General features: G+C 39.4%; 2 protein-coding genes and 1 long non-coding RNA gene across 6 annotated transcripts; 1 reads left to right on the top strand and 2 right to left on the bottom strand.

The window, feature by feature from the left end:
• The first annotated feature begins 36 nt into the window (after positions 1-36).
• On the top strand, positions 37-5,853 carry NUDCD2 (NudC domain containing 2). 3 transcript variants are annotated; one of them, XM_037040135.1, is made up of 4 exons: positions 37-317; positions 2,278-2,326; positions 2,539-2,690; positions 4,767-5,853. In XM_037040135.1, exons 1-4 carry the CDS (start codon positions 153-155, stop codon positions 4,848-4,850), a joined length of 450 nt encoding a protein of 149 aa, XP_036896030.1. In that variant the 5' UTR covers positions 37-152; the 3' UTR covers positions 4,851-5,853. The 3 variants fall into 3 exon arrangements, with proteins under 3 accessions (XP_036896030.1, XP_036896202.1, XP_036896116.1); XM_037040307.1 differs by having other exon boundaries at positions 37-341; positions 2,614-2,690; XM_037040221.1 differs by having other exon boundaries at positions 37-341.
• Positions 5,854-13,270: 7,417 nt separating this feature from the next.
• On the bottom strand, positions 13,271-20,144 carry CCNG1 (cyclin G1). Of its 2 annotated transcripts, XM_037038689.1 has the most exons (7): positions 19,903-20,144; positions 18,519-18,782; positions 16,519-16,772; positions 15,852-15,930; positions 15,670-15,768; positions 15,256-15,450; positions 13,271-14,503 (listed from the first exon to the last, which is right to left on the bottom strand). In XM_037038689.1, exons 2-6 carry the CDS (start codon positions 18,780-18,782, stop codon positions 15,259-15,261), a joined length of 888 nt encoding a protein of 295 aa, XP_036894584.1. In that variant the 5' UTR covers positions 19,903-20,144; the 3' UTR covers positions 13,271-14,503; positions 15,256-15,258. The 2 variants fall into 2 exon arrangements, with proteins under 2 accessions (XP_036894584.1, XP_036895295.1); XM_037039400.1 differs by lacking the exon at positions 18,519-18,782.
• LOC118982775 (uncharacterized) lies at positions 13,271-21,996 on the bottom strand. The gene is made up of 3 exons (XR_005065607.1): positions 21,986-21,996; positions 21,044-21,053; positions 13,271-14,427 (listed from the first exon to the last, which is right to left on the bottom strand). It is a non-coding gene; the product is annotated as an uncharacterized LOC118982775 (long non-coding RNA).
• Between the last annotated feature and the right edge of the window lie 2,926 nt (positions 21,997-24,922).

Genomic DNA, 24,922 nt, shown 5'->3' with positions numbered 1-24,922 from the left:
TCAAATACGCTGAGACCTCAGCTTGCACTCCTGCGCATGAGTGGTGACCCGAGCGGAGAGGCCTGGGCGTGGCCTGGGCGTGGCCTGAGCGTGCAGAGCCAGCGCACGCAGTCTCAGGCTCCGTGCAGCTGCCGCCCGGAGGCACTTGGAATATGTCGGCCCCGTTTGAGGAGCGCAGTGGGGTGGTTCCATGCGGGACGCCGTGGGGCCAGTGGTACCAGACCTTGGAGGAGGTGTTCATTGAAGTTCAGGTGCCCCCAGGCACTCGCGCCCAGGATATCCGGTGTGATCTGCAGAGCCGGCATGTGGCGCTGGCGGTGGGTGGCCGCGAGATCCTCAAGGTAGCGGCAGGTCGGGTCTTGCGCTTTCCCCAAATTCCCAAGTCCTACGGTTTCCGTAGTAGGAAGACTGTTGGAAGGCCGTTGGGTTTTTCTGGCAGGCCGAAAGAGCGATACAATTGGCCTGATTTTGGTCTGATCCTAGTCCCACCTCCAGGGCCAGTCCTGAGTTGACGTGGAAACTTGAGCCCATTTTTCCGACGTTATTACTAACCCAAATGAAGCTCCTTCTGTTGTGCCTCTGCGGGTCTTCAGTTTAGAACCCTGTAACTAGATAAATACAGAAACAAGTATTTATATTCCATACACACTGCTCCAGGCACCGCCCTAAGTGCTGGGAGAACAGCGTCGAACAAGAGAAACGGATTCTGAACATGAGTTACGGCAAGCAGGGAGCCACAAAAAAGCTAAAATAATAAGATAGTTACAGGGAAGCGAAGAAAGTCAAGGTTAAGGATGACGGGATGAGGCTTCAGGAATGATGTCAGGTGATTTTTCGATGTTCACCTAATATCGAATACCGATAGTATCGATGTCAGGTAATTTCTTATTGAAAAATTGGAAAAATTCTGCATGTTTCTGGAGTGGTTAAGCAGATGGTCAAGAGGTGTGTGAAGGAAATAATACCCCGTTTATTCTCTTCAGCGCCCTTTGGGTGTGGGGTCCACTTTTGCCTTGTTAAGCTTTATAGTTAAATTCAGTTAAGTCGGAATTAGATTCCATTCTCTGATTTCATGCCCAAGATGTAGGATGGCATGGTGAAAACTGTTTGGTAGGTTACCTGGTTTTGCCGTTAGTTTTGTAATCTTGGGCAGTAAATTTTTCAGTGACTCCAAAAAGTTTGGTAATTACGGAACCATTTTTATAGGACTGCTTTGAGCATAACATAGTATCCATGTGAATAAAGAGCCTGGAGTAGTTTCTGATTTGTAGTAAGCACACAGCACAAGTTAGCTATTAGTCTTTCCTATGGAAGTGCTTTCAGTGCCTTTGAGAAAAGGAAGATTCATGTGAGAGACATTGATTTACATCAACGTGGATCTAAATGACCTGATAGTTTCTTGAACAGTGGTCTAAGGTTACAGTTCAAATTTATCTTAGTAATTCCAATAACTTGGGAATTTAAAAAAATTTGGCAGAAGCACATTGAAACAGGTTTCAGCAGATGCATTCAGTTAAATTTATATTTTGCTTCCTTCTTAAAAGGAGTTTCTGGAAAAAAGAAACAAGTAATTGGATGTCATTTTTAGTATGTGCTAGAGTAATTTTTTAAAAGATTTTATTTATTTATCTTTAGAGAGGAAAGGAAGGAGAGAAGGAGAGAAACATCTGTATGATTGCCTCTCCGTGAGTCCCCTGCTGGGAACTGGCCTGCAACCCAGGCATGTGCCCTGACTGGGAATTGAACTGCGATTGTGGGGTTCGATTGTGGGGTTCGCAGGCCCGCGCTCAATCCACTGAGCTACACCAACCAGGGCTAGAATAATTTTTTAATGATAAATTGCCCAACAAAGAGATTGAACCAGTGCTTAACGTTTATTTTAAAAGATGTTTTTTATTAATTTCATCAGGAGAGCTCCTGTAATTTATTTTAATTGGTAAAACATTTCAGATACACATTTCCTAATTGGCTAATCAGTGATCAGTAGTATTGCTTCATCGTATAAAACTTAAGGAGCCCTGATCTTTCTTTAGAGAACCCTGCATTCTCAGTCAAAGTAGACACTCCAGGCAGTGAAACCTAGGTTCCCTTCCACTAGCTAGCAAGAAACTTTCGGCTGAGCACTTATCCATGGATTGAGATGGTATAAAACTTGATCTCTGTGTTCTATCCAAATTAGACAATTATATGTGGATTAGATAGGAAATTAGGTAAGTCTTAAATCATGAAATTAATGAAGTTTCTATATTTTTAGTACTTTATTTGTTTATTTTTCAGGGCAAGCTCTTTGATTCTACAATAGCTGATGAGGGAACATGGACTTTGGGTAAGGGTAATCTATTACAAGTCTTAGAGTCTAACAATTTTGTCTTGGAACTTAGTACGTTTTCACTGTTGTAGGTGCTTTGTCTTTGCAGCTTTGGAAGATACAGTAATAGAAATGCGTTAACAATTTTATGGCAAGCTTATCTGATGGTTTCTGAAAATGTATAATTTAATAAATGAACTCCAATTTCTTTGTGATTTTTGTTTGTTTAGAGGATAGAAAGATGGTTCGTATTGTACTTACAAAGACAAAGAGAGAGGCAGCAAATTGTTGGACTTCTCTTCTAGAATCTGAATATGCAGCTGATCCTTGGGTGCAAGACCAAATGCAAAGAAAGCTTACATTAGAGCGATTCCAGAAAGAAGTAAGTCGGATAACTGTATGATATGTGTCATTACACATCTTAAAAATATAGAAATATTTTTTTGAAACCAGAACTCATGGGGTTATAAAAATGACAAAAGTTCTGTAGAAGAATTTTTCAAAATAAATGACTAGAAAAATGACTGGCCTTTTTAGGTATGGATTTGATTTTTAACAAATTTTCTTGAGAATTCATATAATCATGATTTCTAAGTTTAAATTCATCTAATGTAAATCAGTAATGTATGAATAAATTCATAAAAACTCAGTCGGTATAGACTTCCAAAGTGTAAAAAAGCTAAAGGGTCCTTTACCAACATTTCTGCATTCCATGCCCCTGGCGGCTCAGTCTCATCTTATCATGATATTGGCTTGTTTTGTTTCTAACATGATTGGAGAATCAGGCTGTGTATATTGGTGAGGTTTCTTTTTTAATACTGTTTTGAGTCTCTTTCCTTATTAGTGCACATAGATAAAGCTTATTTCTTTACTGCTTCAGGGTGTTTTCTAGTCTGAATGTACTATAATATTTCCCATTTGATAAGATTTAGATTTCTCCATTTATGTCTGCTAGTTCAAACAAATTTTGTGCTTTCATCTGGGAGAAGAATTACTGCATCAAAGCACTGTTAAAATTTCCATCTACGTAGTGTTTTCCAGATGTGTCTCTCTAGTCTAGACTTTGCTCCCGACTTTTGGACTCGCATATCTAATTGCCTATTTAACATCTCCACTTGGCTAACAAGCATATGAAACTTAACACGTCCAACATGAAGTTCTTAACTTCCCTCTCACATTTTTTCTGCGTCTAGCCTCCCCATCTTCATTGATGGACCCAAGTTATTCAAACAAAAAGAAAATTACAGAATCATACTCCGTTCCTGTCTGTCTCTTACACCCTGTCCATTTTGTCAGGAGGCCTTGCTAGTACTGCCACCGCCACTCTGGTCTGGATGTCCTCTACTGTCTTGTGTGGGTGACTTCAGTAACCTAATTGTTCTCCTCACTTCTCCCTTTGCCAGGCTGCAGTCCTCTGAAGATAGCAGTTAACCCAGTGAGAGCAGTCCTTTTGCAGTGCAAGGCTGATTACATCACTTCTCTCCTTAGAACTCTTGCACACTAGTACAAGACAAGGTCTCTCACGAGGCTCAGTCTGGCCTGGCCTTCCTGAACCTCCAGACCCCCTGGGTCATCCTGCTCTAGCGTGCAGGCCTTTTTGCTCTTCCTTAAACACGTCAGGCCATTCCTGTTGTGTTCTCTTGACTGCAATGCTCTTTTCCCAAAGCTTGCCTACACTTGCTTTCAAGTCATTCCTTGGTGAGCATTCTTTGAGTCTTGATCATCTTATTTAAATACCATAAGCTCTTCATTTCCCTTATTGTGCCCTACTTACTTACTTTTTCCTATAGCACAGTGAACAGAATTGAGCAGTTAGGACAGACGATGTAGTCTTCAAAGCCTAAAATATTTACTGCCTGGCTCCTGATAGGAAAGTTTGCTGACTCCTGCACTAGCTAACCTAATGGTTATTATTTGTCTCCTGATCAAGTGTAGGCTCCACAGAAGCAGGAATCTTTGTTCACTCTTGAGTTACACAGTAGATTAATGGTGTCTTCCAGACCATAGGAACTCAATAAATGTTTGTTGAATAAATGAAACGCCCTCCCAAAGCTCTAAAGCCTGAGGTAATGCTCACTTAGGATTGTTATGGGGCTTAACTCTGTTAATGTGTGTGTAGCTTTCAAACCCTACCTGGCATATAGTAAGGCCTCAGAAGTGCTAGCTATTAAAGTCTGTGTCTACACTGACACGAACGGGTGTGTTTGTCCGTACGCTTGTCAGCTTTGTAAATATTCGTAAGTCTGAAAGTTGAAAAATACTTTATGGTTTTAAGTTCCATGTGGTGGTTACAGTGAAGTTTGGTATATTTTTACATGTCTTTTGGCCATTTAGATTTCCTTTTTTTTTTTTTTGTCATTTGCCAGTTCATATCTTTCTACCATTTTCCTTTTGGTTTACTTGGTTTACTTATATTTTTCCTTAGAAGTTTTACCATAAAATTTTTTGTATCTTTTAGAATCCCGGTTTTGACTTCAGTGGAGCAGAAATCTCAGGAAACTACACGAAAGGTGGACCAGATTTCTCAAATCTTGAGAAGTAACTGCTGCTGTTTCGCTGCCTTCTGTGGACTCTAGCAGATGTTGCCAGCTTGGTCAAAGGGACAGATTGTGTGGGGGAAGAAAAATGTGGGTGCCCACAGTTAACTAATTGCAAAATATATTTAATTATGGTTCTAAAACTTGCATTCAAATATGACTTACATAGGAAACATTTTAAATACTGGGGGGAATATTCTATTGATACATGGTAACCTTTTTGGACTTGTTTTTGCTCAGCATGAAGTTTCAAATGCTGCATTTTGCTAGTTTCATATTTAATCTATATTTTTAATACAAAACCAGGTTATAGATCATATGAAATGACAGGTTGACTTCAGGGAAAGTTAAGTTTTTTTCTTGTAATAAGTGTGATGCAAGAGTAATATTAATAAACTTTTCTACATAGGAATTGTGTACCTCTTTGTCTAAGTATACCAGTTCATACAAGGAAATTATATTACTGAAAAGAATATTAGAAAAGGAAAAAACCTACAAATATATTCTGAGTAAGTTAATTTTAACAGTTAATGAAAATCTCTGAATTAGTGTGTATTATTTCTTGAGAGATCACTTTATGTCAAGAAATTAAACAGTTAACTGACAAAAGATTGGGTGAGGTGAATATGGTTATTGGGCAAGTGCATTATGAGTGACAAAAACCAAACTATTGTCTGTGATTATAAATGGGTGACATCATTTTGGTATTAGTGGTCCAGACATAGAAGTAAGAATTGTCTTTGCATTTTATTTTATCCTTTTTATCTCCTTTTTAATTTAAAAATAAATTTTAAAGAATCTCAAATGTACAGAAAAGTTAGACAATGCAGAATTTTGTTTTGTTTTTTAATTTTCCTGAACCATTTGTATATGAGTTCACGACGTGATGTCCAGTTATCTCTGTGTACCTCAGCTTGTATTTCCTTGGAAGGAAATGCTCATTCCTACATGTAACTACGTGTAACTACAATACAACCATTCAAATCAAGAAACAAGCACGACACATTATGACCAGCAGGTCCTCAGACCTTCACTCGGTCAAGTTCGGTTGTTCCAATAAAGTCTTTTGCAGCAGGAGGACGCAGTCAGAACCATGCCTTCACTCTGGTTGCCGCACGTCTTCGTCTGCTTGAATCTAGGACAGGTCCTCATTTTTCCTTGACTTTTATGGCCTTGGCGTAAAAAGGGCGAGTGCCAAGGTTTCAGGCTAGCTTGAAGATTTCAGGCTAATGTTTTTGTTGTTGTTTTTTTTTAAACAGCATTTCTCATTTCTCATTTTGTCTGGTGTTTCATTATTAGAGTCAGGTTTTGCATCTGTGGCAGGAATACTAAAGGAGTGATGCTGTGTCCTTATTATATACTATCATGACTTAAGAATGTTACTTTGTTCTTTTTCTGGTGGTGATTACTTAAAGTGGTGTCTGCCAGTCTTCTCCATTGTAAATCTACTCTTTTTATGTTTATAATTAAGTACTTTGTGGAAGGTAGTTTCAAAATACTACCTTGGTTTTCATCACACTTTCATTTTATTGCATCTTTATAGAGTCATAATTTCCTACTTTATTCAGTGGGTTAAAATCTTTTTTCTTTTAAATTTTTTTATTTAATTATTTTTCAAGTACAGTTTTCTGTCTATTACTCCCATCCATCCCACCCCCCATCCTCCCCCCTCCCTCCCATTTCCACCCTTCTCAGTTGTTGTCCATGTATCCTTTATATAGGTTCCTCTAAATCCCTCCCTTATTTCCCCTGAAATTCCCTCCCCTCTCCCCTCTGGTCACTGTCAGCCTGTTCTCTATTTCAGTGTCTTTGGTTATATTTTGCTTGCTTGTTTGTTTTGTTGTTTAGCTTCCTGTTAGAGGTGAGATCATATGGTATTTGTCCTTCAACACCTGGCTTATTTCACTCAGCATAATGCTTTCGGGTTAAAATCTTTTACTCCTATTACTTTGATGCTCAACATTTTTTCTAGATTTGGTCAGTGTGAGACCATTCTAGGTGTCTTTTATGCCCTTTTGACACGTCCCCATCATAATTTGAGCAATTTCTTAATCTGTCACACAGTATACCAGGCTTATGCTTTTCCTGCCCCAGCTCAAGAATCAGCAGTTTTACCAAGGTATCGTGGTTCTCGGTGGAGAATAGTTTTTTTGAGGTCAAGATTTGTGTGCTAGTCAGCAGTTGTTGATGTGTATATAGTGCATACATTTACCTCTATGTGTCAAAAACCGTGACTTCACTCTTAAACTTGCATTTCTAATCTGATGGGGTCATTTTTTGGTTTTCTTCCTATATAACTACTTTGAACACTCAGTGAATTCTGTGAACCTTCATACATTGGGCTCCCTATTCTAGGCCATGACCCCATGAGTGAATGCCTTCTTCTGTTTAGGCTCCAGCACCCTGTGCCAAGCAATGATATTCTTCTCACCTCTTTGGACTCTAACCCCCCACTCTGGGCCACTTCAGCTCAGCTGAACCCTTTGGCAGGATCCGTGTCTCGTTCGGGTTACCCATTCACTTCAGGAATGAATGGCTGGGAAAGAGGCGTTTTTTCTTTTGATTAGCTTCTCATTTTGACATTTTAAAAAATTGTATAATTTGAATTGACATACAGTAAAATGAACTCTTTTCATTTGTAGTTTAATACGTAGAGAGAGATGTTGCCTCGAAAATCAGGAGATTGAACAGTTCAATTCCAAAAATCACTTCATGTTAGGTTTGTCTTTTTGAGGAGTTAATATAAATGGAATCATGAGTAATCTTTTTTAAAAACAGTTGTGTTGGGATATAATTCACATACTATGTACACTTTACCCTTTTAAAGTGTATAGTTCAGTGGTTTTTAGTATGATCCCATATTTAACCATCACCATGGTCAATTTTCATTTTCTTACCTCAAAAGAAATCCCATACTTTTAGCTATTATCCTCACCCCCATTCCTGCCCCAAGTACCCACTAATTCACTTTCCTTCTCATATTCCATGTTCTGGACTTCTCATATATGTGAAATCATAATATGTGGTCTTTGGCATACTGGCTTCTTTCACATAGAGTAATGTCTTAGAGGTTTTTTTTCCATGTCATATGCCAGCATGTTATTTTTTTGTATATACTACCACACATGGATTACCCATTTGTCAGTTGGTGGATTTTTGGGAGGTTTCTGCGTTTTTTGGCTGTTATGAGTAATGCTGTCTATAAACATTCAAGTACAAGTTTTTATATGCAGATATATTTTTGTTTCTTACATAGGGGTCGATTTTCAAGTTACGTGGAAACTTTATGTTTAACATTTTGAGGAACTGCTGGGTGGTTCAGTGTGACAGCACCATTTTACGTCCCCACCAGCAGTGCACGGGAGTCCAGTTTCCCCACGTCTTTGTCAACACTCGTTCTGTGACTTCTGGTTCCAGCTGTATCAGTGGGTGTGAAGTGCCACCATACTATGGTTTCAGTTTGGATTTCCCTGACTAATTATGTTCAGCATCTTTTCTTCTTATTTACCATTGGTGTATCTTCTTTGGGGAAATGTTTATTCAGATCCTCCCCACTTTTAAATTGGGTTATCTGTTTTTTTAAACTGAATTTTAAGAGGTTTTTAAAAAATATATTTTGGATACAAGTCCCTGATAAGAAATGAGATTTGCATTATTTTATTTTTATTTTTTAACTTTCTCGATGGTGTGTATTGAAGTGTGAATGCTTTCAGTTTTGATGGAGTCCAACTCATCATGCTTTTGGTGTTAATGTCTAAAAACACTGCATAATCCCAGGTTATAAGGATTTATTCCAATGTTTTCTTCTAAAAGTTATAATTTTCTTTTACATTTAGATTTGTAACCTACTTTACGTTATTTTTTGTATAAGCTGTGAAATAAAGGGGGTTCATTTTTTGCATGTGGATGTCCATTTGTTTCTGTATCATTTGTTGAAACGACCATTCTCCATTAAATTGTTTTTGCCCTTTGGTCAAAACTCAGTTGTTATTTATAGGGGTCCTTGGGTCTCCATTCTGTCCCATCAAACTCTGTCCCTTTGCAGCTTTGCCAGTACCCCACTGCCTTGACAATTACAGCTTTGCAATAAGTCACAATTCGGTAGCATGATTCCTTCAGCGTATTTCTTTTTTGAAAGTGTTCTGGCCATTTTAAATTTCTTTGCCTTTCTATACAAAGTTTCTGATCAGTCCATGTCTATTGTGCAGAAGGTTCTTCTGGGGTTTTCATTGGAGTAGCGTGCATGCCCTCGAAGCCACGGAGACGGGGTGTCTCTGCATTTAGAGGAGACTTCCTGGTTTCAGTCACTAGCGTTTTGTGGTTTTCAGCTTATGGAACCTTGATATCTTTTGTTACATTTACTTTTGTGTTCATTTCCTGGAGCTGTTGTAATTGATTATTTTTTGAAATTTCGGTTTCTAATTACACACTGCTAGTGCGTAGAAATATATTTGATTTTTGTTTCTTGACCTTGTATCCTGTGATCTTGTTAATAAGCTCATTAGTGGTAGGAAGTTTTGGTGTTTATTCCTTGGGATTTTTTGCATAAGCCACAAATGAGAACATGTGATTTTGTCTGTTTTAGTCTATAGACCAGACTATAGACTAGATGCTCTGGTCTTGTATTTCCTTTTCTTGCTTCATTGTACTTTTGAGAATAGAAGAGGTGAAAGAGGCCATCCTTTCTTGCTCTGCATGCTCGTTTCTAGAGCATTAAGTCTTTTACCATTTACCATTAAGTCTTTTACCAACACCAAGTGTTGTGTTAGCTACAGGTTTTTTTTATAGATGATCAGGATCAGGTTGAGGACGTTCTCATGTATTAATTCTTACTTAGCAGAATTTTTCTCATGAATGGATTTGAATATTCTCAAAATTCTTTTTTGGTATCGTTTAATTTACTCATATGCTGTTCTTTTTTTTTTTTTTTAAGATTTTACTTATCTTCAGAGGGGAAGGGAAGGAGAGGGAGAGAAATGTCAATGTATGGTTGCCTCTCCTGGGTCCCCTGCTGGGAACTGGCCTGCAGCCCAGGCATGTGCCCTGACTGGGAATGGAACTGTGATCCCTTGGTTCCCAGGCCTGCGCTCAGTCCACTGAGCTACACCAGTCAGGGCTAAGCATATGTTTTTAAAAAGTGTCTTATTGATTATGCTGTTACAGTTGTCCCAATTTTTTCCCTTTGTCCCCCTCCACTCAGCACCCCCCCACTCCCCCAGGCCATCCCTAGAACTTTGTTCATATCCTGGATCATGCATATACGTTCTTTGGCTACTCCATTCCCTGTACTGTACTTTACATCCCCATGGCTATTCTGTAAATACCTATTTGTACTTCTTAATCCCCTCACCTCTTCACCCATTCCCCACACTCCCCTCCTATTTGGCAACCATCAAAATGCTCTCCGAATCCATAATTCTGTCTCTATTCATTTGCTTACTTTGTTTTTTAGATTTAGTTGTTGATAGATTATGTACTTACTGCTATTTTATGTATAGTTTTGATCTTTTTCTTTAAAAAGTCCTTTTGACATTTTTTAAAATAATAGTTGGGTGATGATGAATTCTTTTAGCTTTTTCCTGTTCAGGAAGCTGTTTCTCTGTCCTTTCATTCTAATTGATAGCTTTGCTGGGTAGAGCAATATTGGCTGTAGGTCCCTGATTTTCATCACTTTGAATTTTTCTGGCCAATCCCTTCTAGTCTGCAAAGTTTCTTTTCAGAAATCCACTGACAGTCTATCTTTAATTTGGAGGATTATATTGACTTTTAAATTTTGAACCAGCTTGTATCTAGCCCCTTCTTAAACTTGATCATAGAATATTACTTTGCTCATATACCTGAATCTATTGAGGATTTTTGTGTCTGTTCATTGGGATATTCAGTTTTTTGTTGTTTTGTTTTTGTATTGTATCTTGGTGTGGTATTGGGGTAATGCTGGCCTTATAAAATGAGTTGGAAGTGATTCTACTTTCTGGAAGAGATTTGTAGAATTTAAGTCTTAAATGTTTTATGGGATTTGTCAGTAAGATTCTAAACAATGGGTCAACTTTAAAAAATAATTACAGAACTTACTCAGGCTCTAGTTTATTTTAGCTAAGTTTTTCTCATCCGTGGCTTTCCAGGAGCTGATTCATCTCCTCTAACTACAGCAGAGGGTTGTCACTGCCCCTTTTCCTCTGAGTCCTTTTAGTGTTTTTTGGTCCATAGCACTGTCTCTTTCATTCCTAATATTGGTCATTTTTGTCAATCTTCCTAGAGGTTTATCAATTAATTGTATTGCTCTTTTTATAGAACTACATAGTTTTAGCTTTCTTGATTTTTCGTGTTATTTTGTTCTAGTTCATTGTATTTCTTGACCCCTCCTTTGTGTGTGTGTGTGACTTTTTCCCTTCTGCTCACTTTGGTTTTATTTTGCCCTTTTTCTAGTTTCTTAAAATGGAAGCTTAGTGACTGATTTGACAACTTTTTTGTCTTAATAAAAGCAGTTACTACCATGCACTGGTTTAGCTTCGTTCCGTACACTTTGCTATTTCCATTTTCATTGAGTTCAAAATGTCTTACTTCTCTTGGGACTTCCCCTTAGAAACATGAACTGTTTAGAAGTCTGTTGTTTAATTTCCAAGTGTTTGGAGATTTTGCTCTTATTTGTTTCTGATTTCTAGTTTATGGCCAGAGAGCATACTTGTATGATTTAAGTTAAGTTTCTTTAAAACAATTTTTTTTAGATTTTATTCACTTATTCTTAGAAAGAGGGGACAGGCAGGAGAAAGGGAGAGAAACATTGATGTGCAAGAGAAACACTGATTGGTTGCCTTTCCTAAGCATCTGGACTGGGGAGCAAACCGGCTTCCCAGGCATGTGCCCTGACAACCTTTTGTTTTGTGGGACAGTGTCCAGCCAGCTGAGCCACACCGGGCAGGGCAAGTTCTTTTACATTGTATTTTATGACCCAGGATATGGTCCCTGTTAGTGAGAGTTCCATGTGCACTTGAAAAGAATACCCGTTCCAGTTTTAGGGTGACATTTTTCTGTCAAGTAAATCCAGCTGCTTGTCAGTATCATCCCGTTCTTCCAAGTCCTTGCAGATTTTCTGGCCGTGGTTCTGTAGATTACGGAGAGGCATGTTTAGTCTCTGGCTGTAACTGAAGCTCTGTCCACTTTCCCTTTCACTGCTATGTATTCACGCTGTGAGGTTAGGTGCATACATATTTAGGAGTTTCATGTCCTCTTGGTGACTTGCTTATAATATCATCTTTTATTGTCCCTCTTTATACCAGGCCATTTTGATTGCTTCTGAATCTACTTTGTTGAATATTTAAAAATTGACTTACCTTTTAATTCTTATTTATATTTACTGTTTTTAGTTTACAAAAAAATTACAGGTTCACACAGAGTAAGCAGTAACTTATTTTATAAAAATTACTGTTAGTATCAAATAGGGAAAATGAGTCCTTGAGTGTGTTGATGCCGATGGTGGCACTAATTAACATGGTCAGACTGTCATATATAACGTGGTTAGTTTTATTGGGAATTATAGTTTCATGAATCCATTTAACCTTTTTTGGGAGGTGATGGTCACAGCCTTTTGGGCAGAACTGCATGGATTTGATGTGACCTTGAGCTAATCACTTCTCTTTCCTGTGGCTCTAGGTCATTTGTAAATTGGGTTAAAACCTCATACCCTTTGGAGGATTATATGAGATCATTCATATAAAAATATCTAACAATAGTACCTGATAGTAGAAACTTCATTGCTAACCACAAGTATTAGATCAGAGATGTCTATTTTTTGGATAGTGTGTTGTATAAATGGAAATACAAATAAGGTTCAGGTCCCTTTTTTAAAAAAAAACACTTGTGAAAAAGGGCTTATTAAATATCTAATCTGAGTTAAGGGCAGAAGGAGACTTAAGTTTTTCTTCAGTAGTTCTTTGCAGAGTGGACACTGCAAAGAATTTAATTAAGCATGAACAGTTCAAAATTGTATGTTGTTTTAGTTCAATATTACCAGTTGAGCTAAACAAATTAACACAATACTTGCAAATTACCTGTTGTTACCAACCACTATGTGCAATACTGTTTAAGTAGGTGAGGGGGTGTGAACAGAACTCCGGGTGGGCTAGGTCTAAGGGGGAAGTGGCAGTAAGGCGGTCCATTAGTAGTGAGTCTTAAGTGAGACCCACAGTACATAAAGGTCAATTTTAAGTGCACATTGAGCATATTTGTCATCATGTGCCTATTTTAGAAAACCACTAGAGTAACAGCCAGGGTACTAGAGATTTTTTTCTTTGCTTGCATACATCTTACTTTAGTGCTAAATTGAAACTAACGCAGTAGAGATAGCTTTTTATTGTGGTTCTGCCATCACACTGCCAAAGTAGTTTGTTGAATCAGAAGAGAAACAGAAAACCACCCAGCAAAGAAATGCAATTCAATTACTTTATTAAAATGTATATCCCTTAGTACCAAAACATAATGGTAGTTGGTTAGGTTACCTCTGCCAACTCAAAATTAGCACGATGTGATCAAAATATTGAAATGTATCAGCCTTTTGGGAAAACTGAGGTTATCCACAAAACAATGTTTACAAAGTATACTGTGGTTCTTTGGTTTCTTTTCCAGTGCGTATTTAATCCATAACATGATGTCAAAATTGGGTACAGTCATCCTGGATGGACTCAGGCTGCACACCGCCCTGAGTAACCACTCACGACACTTGACACAGCAGATCTGTCACCTTCTATGCACCGACTGACTAGAAAATCCTTAACACCTTGGCGACATCGTGACCACAAAGACGGGTAGTTACTTACAACTCTGTCCGCCCAGTGAGGGAACTTAGTGAAAGTACATTCCCTTCTTGAAGAAAATTCTAAATTAGAAGCAATGGCCGTTTTATAGAAACAGTCCTTAGTAAAAACTTCTGGAGTGTTCAATCACAAGTTTTCAGAGTGATGTTAATGTGAGTCACTAATACAATAAAACTAATTTTCTCATTTGGACCACATTGAAACAGATTTTGTATAAAAATTGTTTTTGTGGACACAAACATCACCTGTTTTCTAGGAAAAACTTTAAAGATAAATTGACATGCCAAAATTGCTCAATGTGTAGTTTTGCTTTATATAAAATGCCCTCAAATTTAAATGTTAAGTCCCATGTAGCAATGAAATCCACATCTCTAGGTATCTATTACTTGTGTTATGGGTGCTAAGAAACCATTTTCACTGGTTAAAATAGTGACCCTTATTAATCTTCAAAGTGCATTTGTGAAATGTTGGTTTTGATACAAACCTCACTATTCAAAATTTAAGTCATGTAGTAGGTTCCCATTTTTAGTACCCCTGAAATAGCCTGACCTAATACAGAAAGTTGGATCAATGTTAGGCATGAAGGAAGATTCACAGTTTACTTCACCAGACTTGTCATTCACGTTTCACATTATGTTCTGGGCATTGTTTGTATGCCTCGAATTTATGCATGACTCCACTACAGCGTAATGTTAATTAGGCAGTTTTCCCAAACCTGAGAACATCAATGCTAAACTACTTATGATGTTTGAGGCTGCACAGCTTAAATCCACTTCAACATTCTGGAACCCATACTTCAGGATCACGGAGAATGGCTTCATAGGAGAGCTTTTGTTGCTGTTATAATCCTATTTAAGCAAACAACAAGAATCAAGTTATCAGATGCCTGCCAAACAAATATTACAAACTGTTAAAAATTATTTACTGCGTATATCTAAGACTCACAATCATGTCACATGTAGGTATGTTAAATGTTAACATTTAGTTTTGAATAAGAAAAAAAATCACCGAGTTAAAGTTAGATGGCAAGACTGGTGACAATAAGGCATGTAGCTGCTTTCCAGTACTCAAACTGCTACATTAATGACACAAACTACAGTGTGAAAACCATCTGCTGGAACTTATTTTTTCTTTAGAAACAACATCCAAGACCGTGCTGATTTTGCTTATAAGCGAACAGTTTGAGGCCGGTTCACTGGTTCATTGGTGGTGCCGACTTTTGGTCCTGGGGTCCTTCTCCAGCTTGTCGAACTGTACATGAGCCAGAGCTCGAGTCGGCATAAAGCAAAATGACGTGCAATTAAAAACAACTGTGTTAGTGCTACTTTTAAAATTCAGGGTATTAAAGAGGATGCTGTTTTCTAAGCTGATAACTTAATGAAGTGGCCAACGTACATGTCAAAGGTTGGCTAACTCCTTACTGTTAGGGTTACACCTTGAATGGAGTTAATGCGCTAAAATATTAACTGACAACACCAGTGACTTTCCGCTTGGCTAGTCTGACTCCGTCTTGTTTGTCTTGGATTCAGATTACAATTTTTGAGTTGTCAAAGAAAATCACAGCATCTTTATAGGGAGAATAACTCTGAGCCACATTTACCTATTAAGGAACCGTTTCAGGAATTGTTGGAAGGTGGCTTATTCTGTAGAAACTATGCCTCAGTTGCCGTGCAGTTCGCCCAGAAACAATCCATTTCAACTTCTGAACGTTTGGTTTGGAGCACTTGTCTGATGAATATTCAGTTAAACACTTGGATACGAGCTCTTGCCAGAATGTCAGATCTCTGCCATTTATCTGTACACAAATAAAAAAAAAATTCTACTCAATTTTAAAAAGGCCTGTAGTACTTCACTGCAGTAATAATTGCAATCTTATGAACATGTCTTTCCTCATCAGAAACCTTTTTAAAGATAAGCTACTGAAGTTTCAAACGTGTGCTATCATTTTACTTCAGGAGATAGTACATATTGTTTGGTTTCCATGACAGTGTTAACAGGAATGAGCCTGGCATACCTTGGAATGTTTCTGAAGACATTCTGCATCTTCTGTTAACTCTGCACACTTCTGTGCCTGGATCTCCAGAGTGATGATGGACAGTGCCAACACAGAAGGCTAAAAGAGATACATTTTAAACTAAATGTTGGCCACAACAACAGGCATGTAAATAGGTTTACTCTTTACATAAAATAATTTACCTTTGCTTTAGAAAACAGGATCCTGCAGTGGCATGCCTTCAGTTGAGCTTCTAATCTTTCAAAGTTAAGGCTATTCCTCCTTTAAAAAAAAAGAGATTAATTTGATGTAGATAATTTCACATCTAGTCAAGACAACTTTTTAGAAAACCATTGAAGTCAATTTTAATACTAAGTTTATACACATTTACAGAAAATTATTTGAAGTCAGCAAGTCCTCTTCCTTCAGAGACATTAACTCCTTAAAGAGGCCATACATGAATTTTAAGTGATTTTAGGACAGGAAAAAAGTATGCCCCAATGATCAGGGTCTCTTTTTATTTGAATAAATCTATTTCTGCATCTATTGAACTTCCTTTTTCCATAAACCTGTTAGATGCTTACCTATTAGTTCGGTAAGTTAACTACTCTATAAATGGAAAATGTAATATAAAATAAAGGTCGACGTGTCCTTTAGTCCCAAGAATTAGTCTTCACATAACTTCCAGAAGCTGCTGACAACGGAAGCTGTTGACAACCAAAAGCCTCCCGCCTGCTAGACAGCGAAGCCAACTTCAAGGAGCCGCAGCTCCTTTGAGAGGAATCTGCCCAGGACACCAAGTTTAAGCACCATCCAGACAACACAACTCTGATTTCCAAACGTCCTTGGTTCAGAACAAAGATCACTCACCTTTCGTACGGTGAGTTCTCTTGAATGAGTGAATAATAGAGCTGCAGAAACTGAAAGGCAGTAGTAGCTTTAACTTTCCAGCACACCTTCTCCAACACAATCTTTTCCATTCTCATGAGGTCTGAGACCGTGAACCTGTACTGGCTTATTCGGATCAAGTCACTGGCCAAGGGGACATTCCTTTCCTCTTCTATGGACTTTACAGCCAGGTAGAAGCAGCTCAGTCCAACACACCCAAGGTGCTTGGGCTGTACCTAAAAAGACAAGCCCATGTCTTTATTTCAATTAAAAAAAAAAACAAACCATAAAGGACAATCTAGAACATCCACCCACCATCAGGAAAATGTGTCTTTGCGGTGTATTTGTTAACAGAAGGAATTAAAAAGATCAGCCCTTTGCGCCCCACCTGGAACCAATTTTGGAGTAACTGGACTAAGCTGTATAATCTTGGGGTTCAGCACACAAAAATTCTTACTTTTTAGAAAATCACTAGAATGAACTATAAGCACAGTGTTGCAATTGGATCAAGTAAGTTAACTGGTCAAAGGCTTAGATGCGTTAAGAAACACTGCATATGCACAAAATTTCTTCCCAGAATGCTGTCTCTCCAGGCTGTTTTCTTTGTAGTACCACATGTAAATTAGTTTGTCTTTTTAAATTTTATTTATTTATCTTTAGAGGGGAAGGGAAGGAGAGAAGGAGAGAAGTATCAATGTATGGTTGCCTCTGGTGAGTTCCCTGCTGGGAACTGGCCTGCAACCCAGGCATGTGCCCTGACTGGGAATCGAACCGCGATTGTTTGGTTCACAGGCCCGCACTCCATCCACTGAGCTACACCAGCCAGGGCTGTAAATTAGTTTTAAAATACTATAGTATGTAACTGTCACTCTGCCTGTAAAGCTCTACTACCAAGCTCTTTTTTTTAATTCATCATTTTCTGACTGTCTACCACGTGAGACAGTCAAAATTCTATCCACTCCTAAGTTGCAGCTCAAAAAAACTCGAAGAGGCCTTTACCAGGGTTTGTGTTCTCCTCCTCTTGGAACCCTTCCAGCAACGTCTTTATGCCTCTTTGGAGGCATAATGTAATTACATTTCTTATGTTCTGTATTGTAGGATAGTCATTGGTACAAACATTCCCACCGAAGACTGGAATATACTTAAGGGACAGGTGTATTTATTCTGTGCAACATTTATACATGCAAAGGCGATGCCCGCACATGCTGTCTAAAGAGTTGTTTAATTAGTCTGGAACAAATTTCTGGAACCATCTAATTGAACAAATACAGTATTGAGTTCCTCCTCTCTGGGATACATTGTGTTAGGTACCTAAAAGATGAGCTTTATTTGCATTGTCAGGTAATCTCATTACCCACCAATGACCATGGGCAGGCACATGTATTTGTAACAGCGAAGCCAGCTCTGAAAGATACACTGATGTCCTGCTCATCCAACATAGGAAATAATAATATAAATGCTTCTCCATTAGAAGATACTCTATGGCAAGCAGAGGCTGGAAATGTCCAACTTATGCCAGACGAGTATGTCTACGGCTAAAACAACTAGAATTTTATCCTTGAATGGAGATCTATTTACTCTATTGACCAAGTGATTGATGGGATTACAAGGGGAAAAAACCCACCCTCTCATTCTTAATCACAATCTAGCATTTTGCTGCTAACACATTTTTAAAACTTAAAGAGTACATAAATGAAAACACCCAACCTATTAAGAAAGATTTTTAATAACAACAGCCAACTCTCTTACTGGGAAACTGCAATTAATTATTTGATATTGGACTATTTTTCAGTGTCAAACATTTAATACATAATGCATTACTCTTGATTATAATAAGAAAGAGTATTCATCAAATCTGTAGCATGGCCTATCTGCTTAAAATAAAAAGGTCAAGTTTATGAATATAAACCCAAAGCCAGCAATCTGCAAAACACATTGAGCCAAAGGAAGAAAAACTCAGGGTAATGTCACTTTAAACATACCTTCATTTTGGACAGGAATCTGTCCAGTAAATTCACAGCTAGAGAAAATGTCTCTGTGTCGAAGCCAAAGAACTGAGTGAGGCTAAGAAGATCTTTCACTTCAAAGTCCCTCAGTCTTGCAGTCATCCTGAGGCCCTTATCGTGTGCAGATTCAATTAGTCTCAAGCCACAGACCTTTGGCTGACATTTTGGCTCCTGCTCCAACAGTGCATTCAGCTGGTGTAGCAGTTTCTGGGAGTCGGTTGTGGTGAGTACCTCTATCATCTATATATAGAACAAAGCCCAGAAAGGATAAGAACAGCCAGCCCTTCCTGCATTGTCCTGTGCCAAGTGCTTGACACCACGTTTCCCCTTCCCCAACGGGGTTACGATCTAAGTCACAGCAGAGAGCCATCTGTTTTGCCCACCCTCCCCCAACCAGTTGGTCACATCCTAAATTGTGAGTTCCTAGACAATAAGCCCAGGTCTTACTTCTTTTTAAAAAATTGCAAATCTTCCAAGAAACACTTGTCAAGTCATTCACTGTCAAGAGATAACTGCATTGTAAAGCAGGACACTAAAACTTTGAAACTAGATGGTAGTGTGTATTCGGCCATGTATTAACAATGTAAACCGCTGTTCAAGTTAATTAATTTTGCTTAGTCCTTAGCTCCTCATCTGTAAAGTGGGTCTGAGGTTATTACCTACCTCACTTGATGTGTGGAATCTAAGAGGTCACCAGGGTATAGAGCTTAGTGCATACTAAGCTGGGGTGCCCAGTCAACACTGGACAACATTAATGAGCTTATTTCTAGGTCTGTAAAATGAGGCAACAATATCTGTCTTTTGGGCTTCGAAGACTAAACAAGACCACCCCTGCAGAATTTAGCGCACAGCCCTCAATGATTGTGAACCTTTACTGGTGTTGGGAAAGGAAGCTTAAAGGGTGTTATGGGAACACGTAGAGGGACGGGAGGCTAACCTAGCCTGCAAGAGGAACAATATCACTTGTTAATAATGCACATTTATATGTCCCGGGGAACATGCTACGCCCTGGGCATACACACGGCCCCTCCCAACGCAACCGAAAGACCAAGAGTCATCTGTTCTCTTACTTGCTGGAGGAGGACGTTTAGGGTTGGGCAGCGACTAACTGTATGGGTTCAGCTCTTTCGCCCCCGTGCTGGCCCCCCGGGACCCGCCTGCCTGCGGACACTTAGACCCCTCCGACCTGAGACAGGTCGGATCGGGCCCCACCCCTCCAGGCTCAGACTAGCCCAGACTTGTTGCTGACCGCAGCGGGATCGCCAATCCATGAACCGGGCGCGGGCCAGACTCACCCCTCACCCCCCACCTTTCTCCCTACACGCCCCCCTAAGTCACCCCGCGGTCCCCTCCAGCTCACCTTGGTCGCGAATGCGGCTCCTTCGCTGTAATCACCCTCCCCGGGCCTGCTCTCACCTCAGCCCACGATGTCAGATCCGAGAGGCCTAGGAGGCGAGGGGACTCGTGGGCAAGAGGGGAGAGGCCCGGGGAGGGGGAGCTGTCCTGAGTGGAGGGCTCCGCAGTGCCGCACAGACGACACCGACCGCCTGAGGGTCTGCTCGGAGCCGAAGGGACCTGGCCCGGCCTCCCGAGTCCTATATTGGAGGGCGGGGCCTTCCTGTAAAGGGAAAGGGGGGTATTTTCACCGCTAATTGGGTGGTTTATTTGATGGATCGCCCCTGCGGACCAAAGAGGGCTGATCTGTAGAGAAGGCGTCAAATTCTCCGCCCCTTGAGACCACGCCCCCTACCTGTAAGCGTCTCTCATTGGAGAATTTTCCAATGTGTCAGTGGGGAGGAGGGCGAACGAGGTGCTGCACCCACCAACCCTCGCCCGGGTAAGGTGTCTGCTGTCCGCTGGGGGTCCGATTGGCCGCGATATCTTTCCAGAATGTACTGGGGCTTTTTGTTTGGTGCGGTTTAGTAGAGCGGCACTGCCCCTTTTTTTCTAAAAGTATCGTGGGTAGTTACTGAAAAAAAAAAAAAAAAAGGAAAGCCTGTATTTTTATTAGAGGTGGAGAGGTGATGGTGATCTTTCTTTGTGAGCTTTGACTTTGAGAAAGTCAGTTGATCCTTGCCTTACTTTGCTTTTTGTATAATTTCTCAAAGAGTGGAGTTGGGCTACATAAATTCTTGGTCTTCCACCAATTTTGTGAATTTGCTATTTTAGTCAATTGAAACAGAAAAGTTGGTAGATTTCCCGTGGCTTAAAATGAAAAGCGTGCGGTTGACTCTGAGAGGACCACACAGGCAAAATAATTATTGTGACTGTGAATCTCAGTTCACAGATCTCTGTGGGAAGCAATATTATTCTTTTTATTTACTGCAAATGAACTTAAAATCTAATTGTGAGTCTTTGCCAGGTTAGTGGGCAAATAGTAAGCTTGAAGCCCTTAAATACCCTCCCTCCCTCTCTGTCTCCCAGATCGTCACAAATGAGACCCGTGTACAATGAAAGGACTGGTGAGCAAGGAGTCGTTTATTAGTTTTCATGGATTGTACCTGAATATTTCTGTTCTCATGGCCTCTTCCCGGTTAGTAGCTCTGTGGGCTCTGAACAAGTGAAAATCTAGAACACTTGCTGGCTTCTTTGCCATGTGCTTCCCTGGGGCAGTGCCACAGAACCAAGCCCTGAGATGCTAGCAGAGTGGTGGGGAGGAAGAGGAAGGGGAAACCGGGAGAAAACGTTAATATGGCAAAATAAAAGTTCAGCCACATGATCGGGTCAGTTTGATAAACTGGCCTTGCAAATGGGAACGTGGCCTTGGTTCTCCCTGAAGATAAACTTACGAGTAGAAGTGGGCAATGCAAAACATTTACAGTAATTTGTAAGTTTACAAATAATGTGTTTCTCCGTGTTTGGCTTTAGTGACAAAATTAGAACTATATATACACATGCACTCGTTTACTAATATCTATTGAACACATAAAATGTGCCAGCGGAGAAAATGTACCAGTCCCAGTCTTGGTGGACAGTGTAGTCTTGTGGACAATATAAACGCATAGACTTTGGAATAAAACGGACTTTTCTGACTTATTTTCAAATCGCAGGCTACTGACTAGAAAAAAATTTCTCAAAAACGGGAAGTAAGAGGTTTTACTCACCTGATCACTGAGAGGATTACATAATGCAAAGTACATAAAAAGAGAGGCGCTCAGAACACAGCGCTTGACAGATTATCAAATTACCTACTAACATTTCTCTTGAAATGTCTTGTTTAAACACACATGGGATTGTGTTTTCTGTATTGTCAGACGTAGTCTTCTACTCTCAGCCTAGAATTAGAATGATTTACTTAACACTAATAAAAGCAACTCCATTGCATATACTAATTTTTATACTTTATATAAAGTATAAAATACTTTCAGCTTCACTTGAAATTTTCACGTGAAGCTTTAGATTGTTTATTCTTGTTGATGTAATTAAATTGTTTTCTCTCACACCAGGATCTTGGTATTACTTTGCATTAAAATCTGAAATTCTGTGTATCAAAAAATGGTTTCACTAGCACTGCAGAAAAATTGATTAAGCCAAATGAACATTCTTTACCTTTTCTCTTTCCCCTCACCCCCACTGTCATTTTTATTCCATGTAATTTGAACAGACTATCATTTAAATAATATAAAAGACGTAATTAGCAAAATGTGCAGATGTAAGACTCACTTATGACTCTTGTAAAAGAAAGAAATGAGCTCTTCATTTACTATGACATTATTTTTAAAGATGTGTGGATTTCATAATGATTTTTTTTCTGCACATTTGTGCAAATGTCTGACCTCTAGGTTATTTTCTAGGCTCCGTGCTACACGCAGCCTAGAAATCCACCTGCCATCTTCATACTCTTCTCCATCAACAATAGTTAAGTGCAACGAGAACCAAAGCTCGAAAGAAAATGGCCTTCAGACTGGGCACGAATCCCAGACATTAACGGGAGGATTTAATAATAATCTCTACATTGTAGACTGCAGAAATGCCTTTGAGCAACACAAATTAAAACGAGCAGGTGTGGGCCCTGGCCAGTGTAGCTCAGCTGCTTGTAGAGTATCCTGGAAGCCAAGAGGTGGCAGGTTCAGGGCACATGCCTGAGTTGTGGGCATGGTCCCCAGTCAGGATGTGGCAGAGGCGACAGATTGATGTTGCTCTCTCACATTCGTGTTTCTCTCGCTCCCTCTCCCTTCCCCTCTGTCTAAAATCAATAAAGATGTCTTCGCGTAAGGATTAAAAAAAAAAAGAAGAAACAATAAGAAACCAGCAGGTGTTAGCAGTGATAGTGTGTCACACCCTGCCTGGACTCATAGGAAAATTCCTCACTGATTATGTTTGCATCCTGGAGATGGGAGGTGACTTTGCACTTCACCCTCTGTTCAGGGTCTCTGATCAACGTTCGGAAGTTTTGGATGTAGGCTTCACCAGCCGTGAGGAAAGCTGGGAAAGGATCAAAAAAGACCTCAGCTGCATCCCTTCCCTCTACTTCATGATCCTTCCTGGAATGACTTATCACAGACCCCTGTTGTCTGTCTGACTCTTCTCCCGTGTGTCTGCATTTGAAGAAAAGCGACTTGGCTGTGGCTTGTTTAGGGCTCTGTTAGCCCCTGGAATTATGTATAGTCTGGGTGTTGGCATGCAGGCAGGGAGAAGGATGCATGGAAAAACGATGTATCCTTGCCACTGGAAGAGTCTAGCTACCTCACATACAGGAACCCCTCCCAATTAATTGAGGCTTTACTATGTTCCATGAAAAGCTAAACTTTGTCAAGAAAACCACTGCTATACAAAGACACTGGGAGACATTAGGGAGCGTACTCCCGCTCTCTAGAATTTAGTCTAATGGCCACAAATTCTGTTGAGTGCAGGGCTCAAAGCCAAGGTCAGCCAATAATAAAAGGGCTTTGCACTTGTGTTGTATTTTCCATGTGCCAGGCTACATGCTGACCTTGAACACACATGATCTTCTTTGGTCTTCAAACAACTCTAATATTGTTACGATTATTCTCTACAAAAATGAGGGATATTTTGTATATAACCCGATTTTAAACCAGAAAGTGTTAAATAACGACAGGAAAGAGCCATCAGGGAAAAGGAAGTGTCTGATTGTTGTAACAATCCAAGCCCCACGTGACACTAGTCAATTTACATTCCGTCTGCTGTGTTGCCATAGAAGCTGCTAGTCAGGTACTCACAGATTACAACGGGAAAAAACATAAAGGAGCAGAAATCCTGTGTATTTAGCCTTCTTAAAATTCTTTGAATGGATGTAAAGAAATATCACTAAATCCTTTGTACGTGTTTATATTTTCTACATCAATTTTATATTCATAATATCCAGTTTCAAATTAAATGGACTCTTTTTGATTTAAAATATTCTATCTTGTCAAGTGTAAAAGCTTTATATCAGAACTGATGTAAGAATCATAAAACATGAATTTTTTGTACCCATATGTAGTTAAAATATAATGGAATGAGGCACCATTTGCTCAAGACTTCTTAAAATATCTAGCTGTTGTTGGAAGTCACCCAGGCATAGATTCAGCTCAAATAGAACAAACACTTTAAGACAGATGATAGAAGTTTCTATTTTTAATGGAAATATATATACATATACATATATATATATACACATATGGAATAAAAATGGAATTATCTTCTGGAAGGTGGCCCCTTGTAGTACAGGCTTCTCCCTCTAGGCGAGTGTTCTAGGAACCGATCTGTATCCGTGTGCCAGCTGGTGGTGTTATGAGACACAGCGTTCACTTTTGGTGAATTGTTTTTGAAGACTTGATGCATTTGCCCATTTCATGATGGGCGATTCACAAATGCACCTGTGCTCACCGCTCTGCATGTTGAGCAGTTTTTGACCAGAAACAGCTCGACCTCCACGTCCTACCCTGCCTAGTCACCTGATCTCACCCCAAGCAACTTTTTTTGTTTCCCTGGGTTAAAAAAAGCTCTCAAAGGGAAACATTTTGGCAATGTGGAAGAGGTGAAAGAAAAAAAAAAAACAGCAGAAGCACTAAAAGTCATCAAATTGATGAGTTCAAATATTGAGCAGTGGAAAACCATCTCAATAGTTGTATTGCATCAAATGGAGAGTATTTTGAAAGTGACTGAGATTTAAACATGTAAGAAAAATATGCAATTTTTAATAAACAGATTCTAGTGTTTTGGGCCCCCCTTGTATTTACATCATGCAACAATACTTGCAGTCTGTATGAGCATTAAAATGTTTGGATGTAATGAATAATACTGCCAAATAGCCTTGAAACAGCTTTTCAGATAAATCTCCAGTCACTCCTGGCCTTGTGGGAGAACTTCTAATGACTACAAGCAGCAGTTATGTTGAGACGCTAAGGGTTAGGTTACCGTTTGGATGTCAGTTTTCT

This window comes from Sturnira hondurensis, unplaced genomic scaffold, assembly GCF_014824575.4.
Source record: "Sturnira hondurensis isolate 20B ecotype Veracruz unplaced genomic scaffold, ASM1482457v3 Scaffold0000022, whole genome shotgun sequence".
Classification (NCBI taxonomy): domain Eukaryota; kingdom Metazoa; phylum Chordata; class Mammalia; order Chiroptera; family Phyllostomidae; genus Sturnira; species Sturnira hondurensis.
The sequence above is the reverse complement of the archived record's forward strand: the minus strand, read 5'-3'. Positions and strand labels throughout refer to the sequence as shown.